Raw genomic sequence first — 18,299 nt, forward strand, 5'->3', positions numbered from 1 at the left:
CTGGACACTTATTTAGAATGAATGACAACAGACAAGTTAAAATTACATGGGAAGCGAGGCCGATAGGGAAAAACAGGAGAGGCCGACCAAGGAAAACCTGGACTACAAGTGTGATGAAAATATTGAAGAATAAAGGAAAATCGTAGCAGGAAGCCCAAGAATTAGCTAAGGACAGAAAAAAAGTGGCGTAAATTCGCAGAGAATAAGAGTAAAGAAGACACTTCGACTTCGACACCTTCCGGTATAAGAGGAACATCGATTATGTATGTATGTGTGTTTTCTTATTTCGTTGTAAACTAAAGTTGAGAATATTTATCTGTTCATTTATTTCAAACAAATCTTGAATATTGCAATTATATTGAATCAATAAATGGTACTATATATTCTAGAAATACACAATGGATAAATAGTTGAAAATTTATTTCATTTTTTTTTCCAAATTTTTCATTTTTCTCCTCACAGGCCTCACCCCTGTGTTCTTGTAATTTTATTTCACCCGTCCGCTAAATAGTCTCATGTGCATCTCATGTCATCTAAATAGTCCCATGTGCGGACGGTCTTAGACCGTCCGTACATGGGGCGGCTCGACTCGATTCCAGTCACGCAGGTTTCTCCCCGCCAGTAAAGTTCCTTCGTTGTGGCATTGAGCTCCGTACACGGAGAGTTTAGAATTGCAAATTCCTCGTCTTGTACGGCTCTCGTCTCTTGCGATCCGTAGTGCACGAGAAAGTTCGGGTGAGACCAGGGCCCCCGTAAGAACTACTGGCGCCTGTGTACAAAAAGAGATTTTGGCGCCCCTTAAGGCATTTTAATAATGTTTTTTTTTATTTTTTTTTAAGGTAGGTAGGTAGGTGCTTGAAATAAAGCAAAATAGGAACAAATAACACTATTGCAACACCATAGCAAACCTTTATTGAATAAAGTTTAAGGGGCTTTATTGAATCAATTCTGCTGGACCATCTTGTCACACTTAGAGGGTTTAAACTTAACCCGAGAACATTTTTTCTCACAACATCCCACCTTTTTGTGAATGACGAACCCAGACTAACGCGATTTTCAAATTTTATCCATTTAGACGGGGATGTATCGTCGCCTCCGTTGGCGAAATTATCCCGATTCGATTTTTTTGCACAAACTTACTAAAAAAGAGGTCCTTATAACAAATCCACAGGGTGCAAAATTGTTTAAACAATTTTTTTAAACATATTCAAAAAAAAATTTTCATTTCGAACAAATTTTTTTTAGATAACTTGGTTCATTCTGAGTATAAAAGGTCCCATGTTTCATGGGACCTTGGTGTCATGTTTCTCTAAAATTGATTGTTGTCGAGTTATACGCGATTTAAGATTTGAAAATGCGAAAATGGCCATGACATATTTGTGAATTTGTTAAAAAATTGTTTAAAAAATTTTTGGACCAAGGTACCGCCTGGAACCCTGGGGATTTGTTATAAGGACCTGTTTTTGAGTAAGTTTTTGCAAAAAATCCAATCGAAATAATTTCGCTAACGTGGGCAACGATAAAGCCTGGACTATAGCGCTAATTGTTAATAATTAAAAACAACAGCTTTGTAATAAAATAATGGCAAACATTTCTTCAGGATCTTGAAGGAGGGGTTTTAAACTTTGATTTGGTCACTTTTGAATTTGACTGAAAATGGCAATTTTCGCATTTTTTAAATTTTTAATCGCTTATAACTCCACAATAATCAATTTTAGTGAAAAATGACAAGAGACCTTTTTTACTCAAAATAACCCAAGCGATCCAAAAAAAAAATTGTTCGAAATGAAAAAATTATTTTTGTGAATTTGTTTTAAAAAAAATTGTTTTAACAATTTTTCGACAACGGCACCGCCTGGGTCCCTGTGGATTTGTTATAAGGACCTCATTTTTAGTAAGTTTGTGTAAAAAAATCGAGTCGGAATAATTTCGCTAATATGGGGGACGATACAGCCGGCTCTAATTAGTTATTTGATAGGTATGTGATTTTCAAATCTTGTCGATTCATCATTTGAGCGCCACACGATCGTTCGCTTATCGATGAAATAAAATTACCGCCCACACACTATTGCTTAATCAGTGTACAATTTGGAATATTTCTACGAAATCAAGGCATAGTTAGGTATTTCTTTACAGTTTTGTCTACGGAATGGGTGTTTATTATTTTTATAGCGGGATTTTTAATTTTTAGACAGACTAATAATGCCATCCAAAAAAAGTAAAACTGAACTATTTAATTTCTCAACTTATATTTTAAAATCAATTTTTGCTTCTTGATTTTTTTTGTAAATATTTTTGCAATTTTTGACCCTTGGTTTTGGCGCCCCTAAAGGATGTCGCCCGTGTGCAGTGCACACTTTGCACATATGGAAGCGGGGGCCCTGGGTGAGACGCACGTTTTTAGTCATAATAGGTAGTTTTATTTTGTTTCCTTCGTTTTTGTTGTTTTTTGCGGTGAATGAAATTTTACATTTATTTAAAGATCGGTGCATGTTATGTTCGTTGATTGTAATACTATTATTAGCTTTGTGGAAATATATATATTGTTTGTAATGTAAAATTCTGAAAACATTGAACTTCTGTTTCTAGGTGTTTAATATAAAATTCGTTGGGGAAGTAGAAAAATACCCTCAATTGTATAATGCTTATTGTATACAAATTATACTAAAAATGTAACAATACCGTACTTTTTACAGATCGAAATAGTCGTTTTGGTTAATATACAGTACGTAAATCGCACAGCTGGACATATGCAATGTACATTAAGTTGAGTGTGGCAACTGCGCTAATCTGTGTTAGTTGAAGCTTGTGTTCGAGTTTCTGGTGCAATAGAGTTGTTACAACCAATAGAATAAGTGAATTTGTAAGCAAGAATGTCCATAAATAACTCAAAAACAAAGATTATGATTAATGAGTTAATAATTTTACTTTAATTTTTAAAATATTTTTTATTTAAAACTCATTACAAAATTAAACAGACACAGTTTTCTCATTCCCTCAGGCCAAAAATTAGCTACTACATTATTGTCATGTTTTGACGTTTATTTGTGTCAGTCGAAATGAATATAAACGAGGATTGTGACTTCACGAATGGCGGCCTTTGCGTGTCGTAAGGGGTTAAAGGCAAAAGTGTCCTCAAGTGGCTACCTTAGTATTTTGAGGATACTTTGACCTGTGACCTCTGATCGGTCACAATCCTTTAAGTAAAGTAAATTTCTCCTTTACAAACATATCTAGCCGTTTTCACACCACTTGAGGTAAGCGAGCCAGTGCGTTGATCTTTTCTATTGTGGAAAGATCGTCCCCAATAGGCCTACAGGGAACCGCACCTATTTTTTTTAACTCTATGTAGAATTTTCTTTCATGAAAAAGACCTGTGAATCGAGGGAGGTAATCCTGCTACGTAAATCTACGTAAATAATTTAAAGTTATTAAAATGCAGTTAAAAACCTTTCAAAAATTTTATTGTGTACTATGCCCAACGAAAAACGAAAAATTATTATTCAAACTAGTTAAACACAAATAAATAATTAATTTAAAGTAATTGAAAAACCAACAATACATTATACGGTACAAAATAATAAGTAAACTAAATGAAAGGTTTAAATAGACCACCTTGCTTTGCAAGACAATAATCTAGTCTATCATAAAATTCTTGCCTCACGTTTTCAAGCTGTTGTGGCGTAATCGTAGCACAAGCGTTTCTTATTTTATTTTACAAATCCTCTAGACTATGTGCCCTCTCGAGATCGTTGCCATAGATGGTGGATTTAATAAATATGTCCCCAGAAGAAGAAATCCATGGGAGCCAAATCGGGACATTTTGCAGGCCATTTAATTTGGTTGCTTGTTCCGCTTATAATGCGATCTTGAAAAATTGTGCCTAAATAATTTTTCACGATACGCGCATTATGAACGGAACAGCCATCCTGTTTGTACCAGACATCTTCTAAACGTACATCTGGGATATTCTGAATAGCTGGAATAATGCTATCTTGTAAAAGAGCAAGATATTTAGCTGAATTCAGAACTCCCTCAATGAAAAATGGACCAATTACATGGTCACCTAAAATGCCGGTCCACACATTAAGTTTTTGAGGGCGTTGAGTCCGATGTACAATACTTCTATGTTCATTTTCCTGAGACCAATACCGCGTTCTGGAAGGATTGTGATGACCTCGTGCAGAAAATGACGATTCATCGGTGAAAAGAATGTTTTTTACAAAATCATCATTTTCGTGTGATGCATCCATTGCAGCTTGACAAAACTCCATTCTACGATAATGATGTCCGGGAAATAACTCCTGGATTCTCGAGTATTTGAAACCCTTAAAGCAATTTTTTTAGGACTTTATGAACTGTGGTATGCGAAACCTCCAACTCCTTGGCGACACTTCTGGTGGTTCTGGAGTTATCTACCTCGATTTTAGAACAAATATCTTCATCCCTTCTTTCGATTTCCTGCTGTCTTTTCGGGGACATCTCTTTTTTGTGACATTTTGTACAATCTTTTAAGCAATATTGTGTTTCAAAACTATTTATAACATTTGCCATTGTTTGTCTGCAAGGTATGGGTCTAGTTTCGAAAGTATTAGCAAATAGATCTACACATTCTGCCAACGAATTACTTTGATTATTTCATTCATAGGAGATTCTGACCAATAGAAAGCTAGAGAAATCTGAATTAAATCGATAATTTTTGATAATTGCCCGTCGTTAAGTATATTACGTCAGATGCCCTTCTTTGCTACGAAAAAATACATTCAGTGACATTAATGACAATTAATGTTTTAAAAATTATAAAAGTGATGACTTTCAACCGTAAAATATTTATAACAACTGTGTGTTTAATTGTACTAATTTGTACTTACATTAATAAATTAAAATAAAATTTTGGTTTTGAACAGTTTTATTCATGAAATAATCACAACAAATTGCACTCGATCTATAAAATTAATATAGAATTTTAGAGCTCTTGTGCAATTACTACTGATAATACCATTTAATTATTTGCATCTTTTCTGGAGAAGTATAAATAAACATTTTAAACAATACTCTTCGCTTCGGTCAAGGTTCAGATGACAAACCAATAATACTTGACGTTTAACGAATTTTGAAGTTAATGCTAACATCCAGGATAAACAATTACTGACAATTTGTATTTGTAGCTCAGTTGCCACAATCATCTCAATATAATACAATGTATGGATTTATGTATCTAAATATATCTGTACCTTGGAAGAAGAAGGGCCAATGTCCAATTTCTTACTTTTGAGTAATTCTACTTATTAGGTTTCTCGCTCTTGAAATTCGTTGTCTTCCTTAGGGTATTTTATATACAGGTTTTATTTTATTGCAGCTGTATTTGTATAACAAGGACCATTAGTGGTGTGAATTTTTTTTTCAAAATTTAGTAGAAATGTTATTTTACATGGATATTGGCCTTTTTCAGTTTACGGTATAATAATTTGGTTCGGACTATGGCCCTTTTATTATGCATATGTGCCACTCACTCTCTTGACTTTACATGGTGAATGAAATCATAATTTCGATTACTAATAAAATTTATTAAAGAGAAAGTTGTAGGTTTACAAAGTATGGATATTATTAATAATAATAATAATAAAAAATAATAATAAAGAACAAAACACCTATTATTATTTTTAGCCGTCAGAATAAGAAAAATCATCTTCCTCGTGTGCTGGAAAATCATCTAAGTTTCCTTCAGCAGCTAGTTTCTTCATAAAATCGTCTATTGTATTGAGTGATGTAGGGCAATAGTTCCTTAATTTTTTTCACTTTAGGTTCAGGTAATGGTAGAGGTTCGCTATTAATGGGCGCCAATGAAACATCTATTTTGCTTTCTCGTTTTCGAAGTGATCCTCTCCTAGGATCAACTTTTTTTAATTTCGTGGCATCAAAGTTCGTACTATGGAAAAATACAAATGCCTCTTTGGTGAATTTTAGCCAATTGATTTGAAACCATGGTACTACTTCACCTTCTCCGTTCTTTTTCCTGTGAACAAGCTTGTTAGCTCGCCAAAATTTAGAAAATCAGTTTGATTCATTTCGAGGACATTTTAGGCGGGTTTTAGCTGTACACTCCTAATGAAATTGCACCAGTCATGTGGTACCTCAATGTCCATTGTGGTTTTCTTTTTTTGCCTCTCAATTGAGGCATGAATTGTATCTGCTTCCATGTGTGTGTGCCCAGGCTCCATAAACTTATGATTAATTTCAGCTACGGAACCTTTTTCTTGCATAAAAGTACAAAACATTGTTATTAAGTAGATGTTCTTATTTTGTCCTGAGCACGAGTCGCTGTAAAAATTTAACTTTGTTATAGATTCTGGTAAAGACAACACAAATATTCTAACGCAGGAGGCTAATTCTGCACCACCTCGACCAGCTAGGGTTTCATTCCACAGGAAGCAGGTACCGGTGCTTCCGTTGATATCTGTGGAATAAAAAGTCAAATTGAAGACCCATAGCTGTCTCTTGTAAAATGACCAGTGGGGAGGCACTTTTCCAAATTAAAAGAAGCTGTAACTGTTGCTCCATCCTTTTTGGAACTTTCTTTATCTGCTGCTTTCATTAAGTAAGCTTTTTCTGCGAGAAGCAAATGGTCATCTTTTTGTTTTTCCAGCATGGCTCAATCTTCCTATTGTTGCTCATTAACCTCCTTTAGACTTGCTAAGGATTTGAGAGCTAAGTTAATCCTGTCACACTTAGAACCTGTGTCGTTAGCAGGATGATGAAAGGACAGGTTATATTCTTTGTTAAATATATGTCTGTACTGGCATTAAAGTTGTGGAGCAATGCCATTCTCTCTGCAATAATCACAATACAGTCTGTACATTAAAGCTATCGAAAGATCTGGACTAAGATGCTTTTTGGCAGTTCTTTCCCGTGAATAATGACTGGTATATGCCGGGATACTTTCAATGTGTTGTAGTATCACATCTTTGCTTCTATCACCAATCTTTGCATGAGATGTGTGCTTACCACGGCCATCAGAAGAATATATACCACCATTTCCCCTTTTACTCTCTACGATTATTCTGACTTTTTTCAAAGTTAAGTCAAATGTAGCTAAATACATTTTGTGGCATACTTCTGTTTTATTACTTTCTATTTTCAAGAAATATCTTCTAGAATATACTCGTCTACTGCTATCTTGCTTTTCTAAATCAACCCTTTCTCTTCGTTTCAAGCTTTCCTCTACTATTTCTGCAATAAATTGGTCCTGTCCATGTCTGGCAAGCTTATAAAATTTTTGACATATACTCTGTAAGCGCATGGCTGCTGTAGAACCTTTACCTTCACTTTTATCTAGTTTTAGTTTTATATTATTGTCCACTTCCTTTTTTCTTTTTCTGATATTTTGTGCCCATGATTTTTCATTTCTAACGCGTTTTCTTGTTATTTTACTTTCTTGATTTTTTTTTCTTCGTCATTTCAAGTATAATCTGAGTCCTGTCTGAATACATATTTAACGCAATTATTATAAACTAGAAACACAAAATAGAACACACAGCAGAAGCAACCGACTTCCATAAAAGTAAGGTTATGCGACCGCGTGCGTGAAACAAGTAGAAGGGCCAATCTCCACATTGGCTTAGCTTATCCTGCGTATTGAAAGGGCCAAAGTGACACATTGGCCTTTATAAGATTCAGCTACTTGGCACATTGGCCGTTAAAACAGATGTTTATTTTTTAAATGATCAATTTTAGGAGATTGGCCCCTTTACTACTGAAAGTATGAAAAAAGACATGAATATTGGTACCATAAGCTCAAAACCGCAATTTTTGGAGATTGGCCCTTATTCTTCCAAGGTACAGATATACGATGTATGTTTCCTATGTCCAGCTGAACAATTTACGTACTGTATAAAAAATGCGTTCTTCCTGGTTGGAAGATGTGAGCAAACTGAATCGACAAGTGTGCGGAGAGCAATCGGTTGTGCCGCAGGGTTCGTACAAGACGAGCAAGGCGCGCGAACTTAGAGACGTGTCTTTGATCGACCCATGTGCGGACGACCTAAGAGCTGGTAGCGGATTTTGTGCGTGATAAGTAATATGGAAAAACTATACGGGGATATGTTGAATTAGTTGTGTACATGGCTTTCCCCAACGGCCGGAAAGGAGAGTGGTGGACGAGGGTAGTTATAAGGGGTCATAGTCGCGGTTTTTATTATTTTTTTTTGTGACGCTCATGATGGAGATGGTGCACGAAAATTTTGGAGTAAGTAGGTCATGACGTAACTAAGTAAAATCTCCAGGGGTGCAACCCTGCGTGGCCAACAAAGGGGTGGGGCAGAGGTGAATATAAAAAAATATGAGGTTTTTTTCGACGTTTGTGATTGAGATAGTGCACCAAAATTTGGAAATAAGTAGACCATTACACAACTAAGTAAAATCCCCAGAGGCGGACAACAGAGTGGGGGACGAGGGTAGTTATAAGGGGTAAAAGTCGCGGTTTTTATTATTTTTTTTGTGACGCTCATGATGTAGATGGTGCACCAAAATTTTGGAGTAAATGGGTCATGACGTAACTAAGTAAAATCTCCAGGGGCGGAACGCTGCTTGCAGTACGAAGGGGTGGTAGGCAGGGGTGAGTATAAAAATATAAGGGGTTTTTTTGCCGGTCGTGATCGAGATAGTGCACCAAAATTTGGGAATAAGTAGATCATGACATTACTAAGTAAAATCTCCAGGGGTGGAACGCTGCGTGGGGGACAAATGTTGTGCTGCGTCACAAAAAAATAATACAAACTGCGACTTTCACCCCTTAAAACTACCCTTATCCCCAACTCTGGTTTTCGCCCTTGGAGATTTTGCTTAGTTACGTCATGATCTACTTACTCCCAACTTTTGGTTCACTATCTAGATCACGAACATCACAAAAAATCGCTTATAATTTTTATATTCACCCCTGCCCCAACCCTTTGTCGGCCACGCAGCGTTGCGCCCCTAGAGATTTTACTTAGTTACGTCATGACCTACTTATTCCCAAATTTTGGTGCACTATCTCAATCATCAACGTCGCAAAAAATCCCTTATATTTTTTATATTCACCCCTACCCCCACCCTTTTGTCGGCCACGCAGCGTTCCTCCCCTAGAGATTTTACTTAGTTACGTCATGACCTACTTATTCCCAAATTTTGGTGCACTATCTCGATCATGAGCGTCACAAAAAAAATAAAAACCGCGACTTTGGCGCCTTATTAACTACCCTCGTCCCCCACTATGGTTTCCGGCCGTTGGGGAAAGTACACAACTAATTCAACATATCCCCGTATAGTTTTTTCATATTACTTATCACGCAGAATATCCGCTTCTATCTCTCCGACTAAAAGGGTTTAAATGTTTTCGATGCAATGAAATAAAATTCAAATATTAAAAATCAAATTTAATATGAAAAAGTTTCGTTTTGCATAGCTTTCAAAGTAATAAACAGGAACAGATTTTATTTATAAATAGTATTTTTTTAAAAAATGACTAAAAAGAAATTCTTAAAAACTCAATTTTTTATACGCAAGGTAAAAATAAGTCGATGTATACAAAAATGTTTTGTAAATATATTTCTCTTCTTAACTATTTAACAAAATATTGTCAAACATTAAAATTAATGATAATGCATCATTTTTCGTAATATACATAACAAAGACGAAAAAATAAAGTTACGACGACATCGGTTCATCATCATTTTCCTCCTCGCCACTATCCTCTTCCTCCTCACCACCATCATCTTCTTCCTCCTTTCCGTCACCGTTTTCTTCTACATCCGAACCTATGTTGTTTTCTGTAATAAGTTCAGGGTTACTCTCTTCCTCCCATTCACTCCCACTTTCTGACTGGGCGTCAACTTGAAGTTCTTCGTCCTCCGAATCACTGGTATCTACAAAACACAAACAATTAACTTCATTCCAATAGAAGGTGTGGTTATAAACAATCACAATGAACACATATTTAGAACAGAACTAATGACAAAATGAGAGCAAATTTAATTTATAGCCGCCAGCCCAAAACGCACCCTCATTGGTCGATATTATGATGTTTGAGGTCTGCGCCATTAATTCATTACGTTTGATATTTGCTTACTTGTTGTAATCATTTTATGGTGTATCTCAGTTTTATAAATCTTTAGTTAGTTGCTGTGAAGTATATACAGGGTGTTTCATTAATAATTGTCCATATAGTAACTGGAGAAACCTTAGCACAAAATACGAAGATTTAACCTAAAACACTTAAATAAAATGTGGTTCCTTACTGAGTTACAGGGTGTTTTATCTAAAAATTTAAAAACTATTTTTGCTTAGCATTTTCAAACTATTTAATGTATCCTTTTCATACTTGGCAGGAAGTATAGGTACTGCAGAAGGTACTAAGTTGTGTTAAACAAACGTTTATGGCTATTACCAGAGGCGTACGACGGGGGAAAGTGAATGGTTGACCCTTTCCAAATTCTACGCCACTGGCGAAATTGCTATTTTAGTTCAATTTTTGGATTCTCCAATACTTTCCATGAAAATAATATACTCTTCATTCGTAACGACAAAGTCATTAGTTTTCGAGATATTTGAAGTTAAAAATGAAACGACACGGTTATTTTAATTAATGTATTGTGTCGCTTCATTTTTAATTTCAAATATCTCGAAAACTGATCATTTTATTGTTACGAATGAAGAGTATATTATTTACATAAAAAATATTGCAAAATCAAAAAATTACACTAAAATAGCAATTTCGTCAGTGGCGTAGAATTTGGGAAGGGTCAACCAGCCACTATCCCCTGTCGTACGCCTCTGGTAGTAGCTAGAAACGTTTATTTATCTTAATTTAGTAGGGTGTACAGTACATGCACTTTCTGCCAAGTATGATAAGGATACGCCAAATAGTTTTAAAGTACTGGGTACAAATAATTTTTAAATTTTAATCATATGAATCATATAAATTAATCAAAATAACTGTACCGTTTCATATTTAACTCCAAATATCTCGAAAACTAATGACTTTATCGTTACCAATGAAGAGTATATTGCCACATTTTATTTAAGTGTTTTAGGTTAAATCTTCGTATTTTGTAATAAGCTTTCTCCAGTTACCATATGGACAATTATTAATGAAACACCCTGTATAGCCCAATAAAATAAAATAAAATCAAAATGTAATTCCGTACAGGTTGGAATAAATTTTTTATTAAAGTTTAGGTCAAAACAAAAGATATTTTCAAGAAAGTATATGATTCATATGAGGGGATCATTGTTTAAATAATTAAAAATTAGTAATTTTGCACAAAGTTTACTTTTTTAACTGCTGCGGTAATTCTTGTTTTTATTAAGAATTTTACAATTTTTCCTGCAAAGATGAAGACAGTCTTTTACATGAGACTTACTAAATTAAACTTGACCCTTAATTTATTTAAATAATTGTAAATCAAAATTAAAAAACAAATTTCCAAAAAAACTTTATTTGCAATATAAATAAGCACTATAAAATATTTTGTTTTGCACAAAAAGTTGCGCTAAGATATCACTATAAATTGTCAAAAAAATTGGTTAATAAATATTGAGTAGTTTATGAAATATTTAATTTGTTTATAAAAAATTACCATTTTTTCAATTGCAAAAACGCGGTTGTTGCCGATAGAGTATACAAGTTAAGGTCTCATTTTTTTTTGCTTTTATGTATATTTTCGATAAATGTATTGACTAATTAAAATTTTAATTAAACACCCTTTCAAAATGGCGTTTGAAAATTGGCGCTATTTGTTTAGAACTTGATTTTTTAATAACATCAAGATTAAAAATTTTGAAATTATTTTTCGATATTCGTGTTTCTGGTAGTTTTTGACACATTTACAAAAGATAAAAATTTTCTAGATCCATTTTTTGCCCAGCTTTTCTAGATAGCTTTTCCAAGTTTAAAAATTAATAATTTGTTTATTTATCAATATTAACATTTAAGTGCGTGAGTACATCTATCAACCCTACTACTTAACAATGTCATTTATTCGCGGTGGCAAGTACTTGGAAGGGAATTGAGAAACGATCGTGCGCGAATAGCGGAGAAATATTGCAACTTTCTTAAATAATTCATATTGTCAATTGAAATTGTCAAATTGACGTACATTTCATATCTACTATCATTTAAGAAGAAAGATTATATTTTGCTCCACAATATTGATATGATATGCAATTATTATATAAAGGTGAATTTAATTAATTGTATTTTGCTTGCAGTACTGCATTGTATTAACTAATTTTATTTACTACATACAATTGTTTACGTTTTAATAACATAACCTGAATCTCATTTTTTCTTCTTATTATTTTTTTGGACTATGGCCTTGACAATTATCCAGTAACCAGGACTAATATAATTGGCCAATATAATTAAAAGTGCGAATAAAGTTGCAGAGCGTAGAAATAGGTGTCGCTTTGCCGAACTTGCACGGTCCCAATACATAGAGTTAAAATTTTAGAATATTTTAAAAAATAATGTTTTTCGTAGCGACCTTAACTGAAAACTTTTTACATGAAGAGTGGTACAGTAGTACTTTGCAATACCTTCGTTAATAATGGACCAATTTTAATGTTTTGTTTTTAATTTATGGTAGCTTATAAAAATAGTAACTGACACAGTAAATGACACTTTTAACAATAAAAATATTCGTCAATTTGTTATAAACAATTTTTTTCTACAACCGCGTTTAAATGCAATTTTTAGCACCCCATACGAGCGTTAAAAATGCTACTTTAAGGCACTAGTGCTTTAAAATATTTTTAAGGCACTGCAGTTCGTATTGACAGTATAGGCAATTTTGATGTAATGTCAAAAAAATATAAAAATGGAATGTCAGTCAAGTTCAAGTAAAAGTTTTTGTAGATATTGTCCTGTAATCACGTTTGAAAAAAAAAATATTGTATGATATGCGTGTTAAAAAGTACATTTTTAAGGCACTCATGTGAATTGCAGAACTCGCTATCGCTCATTCTGCAAACTTTCACATGCGTGTCTTAAACGTGTACTTTTAACAATTATATCATAAATAACTAGTTTTCAATTTTTTTTTCTCTAGATGTGATAAATAAAAATTGAGACAAAAGATTTTTTATAAAAAAAAAATAAAAAAAAAATACTGAATTAGCATTAAAAATTTGTTAAAGACTTTTTTCTGTGTAGAGTAGAATATTAAAATATATACAATCCACCTTGATATTTGGCAGTATTTATTAGATTTTAAGGAAATGACGAAACAGGTCGATTTTTGATCTAAGGGGGACACATGTTTACGGTACATACATCTGTCATTTGTCAACCCCCTCCCTTCCACATCCCCAACCGCTTATTTTTAAAATAGGGAATAGGGATCGTGTGCTAGCTCATTTGAAAGGTTATTCAATTCTCTATTCAGTAATATTAACATTGACATAATTATTTATACAGGGTGTCCAAGAAAAATTATTTTGAATTAAATTAATTGACACAAAAAGAAGAATTTGTGTAATTTATTTAACTGAAAATACATTCCACTGCTCATAGAAAACAGAAAAAAATTTTGAAAACATTGAAATTGGCCCATTATTAACGGAGATATTGGAAACTACTCCTCCGCCAATTTTCAGACAAAACGTTTTCATTTAAGGTGCTACGAAAATCATCATTTTTCAAAATATTCTACAATTTTTATTATGTGTATAAATGACATTGTTAAGTAGTAAGGATAATACACACAACGCAAAAGTCTAAGGATATTTTAATATTTTGTCAATATAAATGACAGAGATTTCATGACCATATAAATTTGCTTGTACTATAATTGTTGATACAGACACTAACTTCTTATCAAAAAAATTGTAAAATTGATAGCAATACGTGTTTTAGAATGTTTTTTATAAATGACAAAAAAATCGACATTTTTATGTTTTGTTTATTATTAATTTTAGTCACTTTATACCATTCTTGCTTAATAGATGAGTTAAAGATATTGTCTTTTTACCATGCAACGACAACATTTAACGTTGGACGAGATGAATAGAGCCGTGGGCCTCCTTCAAGCTGGTATGCGACAAACTCAAGTTGCTGACCAGCTGGGTGTCTCCCAAAGCGTCGTAAGTCGTTTGTAGCGTCGGTTTAGAGGCACTGGGAGTCCAGCCGAGCAACATCCAAGACGTGGTCGCTCTACAACCGTCGCTCAAGACCGATATTTAATTTTAAATGCCAGAAGGCAGACAACAATCACAACAATGGTTAATGCCAATGAAGCCAATCTTCGTAGTCGGCGACCACTGAGATGTCCACCTCTATCTAGAGGCAATCGCGCTGCAAGATTAACCTGGCGTCAAGAGTTTCAGAATTGGACTGACAATGACTGAGCCACAGTTTTGTTTAGTGACGAGTCTAGATATGGATTTCATCCAGATTCTCGTCGGACAAGAGTTTGGAGACGACCCGGAAATGGAGAACGATTACGACATCTTCAAGAAGTGTATGCATACAGAGGTGGTACATTAATGGTATGGGGCGAAACCATGATTGACGGAAGAACTGACCTCATTTTCCCACGTGGCTTTCTCAGAAGTCAGCAATATTTGGACACTATTCTTGAACCTCTTGTGCGCCCGTTTGCTGCTGCTGTTGGAGAAAATTTTTACTTTATGCAGGATAACGCTCGACCACATGTTGCGCATATTGTAACAAACTGGTTGGATAACGAGGGTATTGATGTATTGCCGTGACCAGCACAATCACCGGACTTGAATCCCATTGAGCATGTATGGGACATGCTCCAACGAAGAATTACTCCACATATGGGGACTATCTACAATGAGTTTCAATTAAAAGAGCTTCTGCTAGAACAATGGACACAACTACCTCAAGCAGACATTAACAATGTGATTCGGAGCATGAACAGTAGATTTAGAGCTGTGATAAACCAACGTGGTGGCCATACTTTATTTTAAGCTTATATTTCGTATTTTTGACATTTTATGGTGGTATGTGAATCATGGGTGATTTGCAATATATTTTTTTGCTCCAATTTTCTGTTTTTTTTTGCAATTTATGGTTTTTGACATATTAAACAACAATTTAAACTACAAATTTTGTATTACTTTGATTACAGATAAACAAAATACGTCTATTTATAAAAATATCCCTAGACTTTTGCGTTGTGTGTAGATGTAATACTTACGTACTTTTAAATGTCAATATTGATAAATATACAAATTATGAATTTTTAAACTGGGAAAATCTATGTCGGCCAAAAATGCTTCTAGAACATTTTTATGTTTTTGTGAATATGTCAAAAATTACCAAGAATACGAATATCGTAAAATAATTTCAAAATGTTTAATCCCTGCGATGTTATTAGAAAAATAAATTTTAAACAAATTACACCAATTTTCAAACGCCATTTTGGAGGGGTGTTTCGTTGAAATTTTGATTTGTCAATACATTTATCGAAAATATACATAACAGCAAAACAAATGAGACTTTAAAAACTTGTATACTCTATCGGCAACAACCGCATTTTTGCAATTGAAAAAATGGCAATTTTTTATAAACAAATTAAATATCTCATAAACTACTCAATATTTATCAACCAATTTTTTTGTCAATTTATAGTAATATCATAGCGCAACTTTTTCTGCAAAATAAAATATTTTTTCTACAACCGTGTTAAAAATGCAATTTTTAACGTGTACTTTTAACACTTATATCATAAATAACTATTAGTGCTTATTTATATTGCAAATAATATTTTTTTAGAAATATGTTTTTCAATTTTGATTTACAATTATTTAAATAAATTAAGGCTCAAAATTAATTTAGTAAGTCCCATATAAAAGACTGTTTCAACATCTTTGCAGAAATAAATTGAAAAATCCTTAATAAAAATACGAATTAGCGCATCAGCTAAAAAAAGTAAATTTAGTGCAAAAATTACCTATTTTGAATTATTTAAACAATTATCCTCTCATATGAATCATAAACTTTCTTGAAAATATCTTTTACTTGGACCTAAACTTTGATAAAAAAATTATTCCAACCTGTACGGAATTACATTTTGATTTACATGTATTGTAATTTTATTTGATCGGTCTAATACTTCATATTGTTTTTTAAACGACCGAAAATTTTCTAAAGGACAGTATGATAACTTACCCATTATGAACATAAATCTTTATTATTATGATTAGTTTATTTTAATTTTATAGTAAAAACAGTTCCAGAAAAATATTGTATAGGTAAATATCATTAAATCTGTAATATACATCTACCAAACTAAACCAAAAGTTATATTTTCATTTGGTTCCAAATAAACTTGATTTACTTAAAAAAAAAACTAAAGCAGACAACAAATAAATACTTACATTAAAATTATTTTCACATTCTAGTAAACCTTGAGAATTAACTAAAATGATCATATCAAAAATGAATAACCATTTTCAATTGAATCTCTTCAATTTTTTTTAACTAAAATGACTTAAATGTCCTTTCAACATTCATAAAAAATAAATTTTCCTGCGGTCCTAATAATTTTCCTGTTTCGATACTTAAACGTCACGTCGAGTCATTCATAGAACCACTTGTTGTAATTTTTAACCTCATTCTTAAGACAACATTTCCAACTGCGTGGAAAAATATAAGAGTTTCTCCTATTTTTAAATCAGGTTCAAACTCTGATATATCTAACTATCGACCTATCGCTCTTATATCAGCCTTCTCTAAATTGTTCGAAATTATCTTGACAGATTACTTGTATGCCCATGTGCGTTGTTTGATTACCAGCAGTCAACATGGTTTTGTGAAAACTCGGAGTACGGTAACAAATCTTTGTATATTTACAGAATATGTTTCATCAGCTTTAGATTCAAGACAACAGGTGGACGTCATATACACTGATTTCCGTAAAGCATTTGACCGAGTCTCATACAATAAATTGCTAACAAAATTAGATCAGTTTGGAATTTTCAATAACTTTCAAATTACTGAAATCATATTTAACTGATAGGAGTTTGTTCGTAGAATATCAAGCATTTCGATCTTTTCGTTTTGTTGCCATGTCTGGAGTACCTCAGCGATCAAATCTGGGTCCCTTATTATTTCTCCTTTTTGTTAATGATATCTGCTCAATCGTAGACTCTGAAACACTGTTGTATGCGGACGATATGAAAATATTTCACAAAATTAACCATATTTCCGACTGCGTTAAACTTCAACAGGATATCTCTGCCTTTAATGAGTGATGTTTCAATAATCAACTATCCTTTAAATATAAAGAAATGTAAAGTAATGTCCTATACCCGAAAGATCAATAACATACATTTCGATTATAAGGTCAACAACATTTTACTCTCTTCTACCTGAGTTTAAAGATCTTGGTGTTATATTTGACAGCAAATTAACATTCTCAACTCATATTAATACCGTGGTCTCTAAAGCAACCAAATCTTTAGGATATATTATTAGAAGCTGCAGAGATGTAACGTCTGTTGAAGCTTTGCGTAGTTTATATTTTGGACTAGTTAGTATAAACTTAATTACTGCAGCGTGGTATGGAATCCTAATCATGCAGAACTTATCTCTAATCTTGAATCTGTTCAAAAAAGATTCTTAAGATATTGTTACCTCAAAAAATATAACAGATATCCGATTAGAGGCTACAGCTATAATTTACTCCTTTCTGAGTTTGGATTCCATTCACTGCGTAAGCAGCGTGAAATAAACGACCTAATATTCATCTTCAAAATTGTCAATTGCCTAATTAATAGCGATGTTTCGGTTAGTCTAATAGACTTTAATGTACCACGAGCTGTGTCACGTTCAGGTGTAACTTTTCATATTTTGGTGCCTAATTCGCAACATAATTTCTATTGTCCGATAAAAAGTATGTGCAGAAGTGTAAATAATTTAAGATCTGTGGACATTTTTTTTCTTAGTTTTAACATCTTTAAACGCGAAATACGCAATAGCTTACCGAATTGATGTCATGTTATTTTTCTTCATTCAGGTCTTTGTTCTTTTATTATTGTGTATGTGTATTAACAACAGAAACATTTTTGGTTAGGTATTCTTTATTTTATTTTATATTTTGTCATCAAGTGTTCAGTCAATGTAGTTTTCTTATGTACATCTTTATGAGTTTATACCTGGTGGATGTATATTTCAGTAAATAAATAAATAAATAAATAAACATGGTTGTAACCACTTTATTAAACGCCGTTTCTTATCGACTGGTAATCTAATAAATATTTTATTGGGGGTTTTAATGGTTGTACTTTAACAC

The 18,299-nt window shown here is 33.1% G+C and overlaps 1 protein-coding gene across 1 annotated transcript in view; it reads right to left on the reverse strand.

Moving 5' to 3' along the window:
* Positions 1-9,560: 9,560 nt before the first annotated feature.
* LOC114338139 (WD repeat-containing protein 43) overlaps positions 9,561-18,299 on the reverse strand; it is an 86,355-nt gene continuing 77,616 nt past the window's right edge. The window contains exon 8 of the mRNA XM_050662449.1: positions 9,561-9,902. Coding sequence (XP_050518406.1) covers positions 9,685-9,902 — 218 coding nt within the window. The 3' untranslated portion in view covers positions 9,561-9,684. The remainder of the gene's footprint in view (positions 9,903-18,299) is intronic.

The sequence above is a fragment of the Diabrotica virgifera genome, chromosome 9 (assembly GCF_917563875.1).
Source record: "Diabrotica virgifera virgifera chromosome 9, PGI_DIABVI_V3a".
In the NCBI taxonomy this organism is placed as follows: domain Eukaryota; kingdom Metazoa; phylum Arthropoda; class Insecta; order Coleoptera; family Chrysomelidae; genus Diabrotica; species Diabrotica virgifera.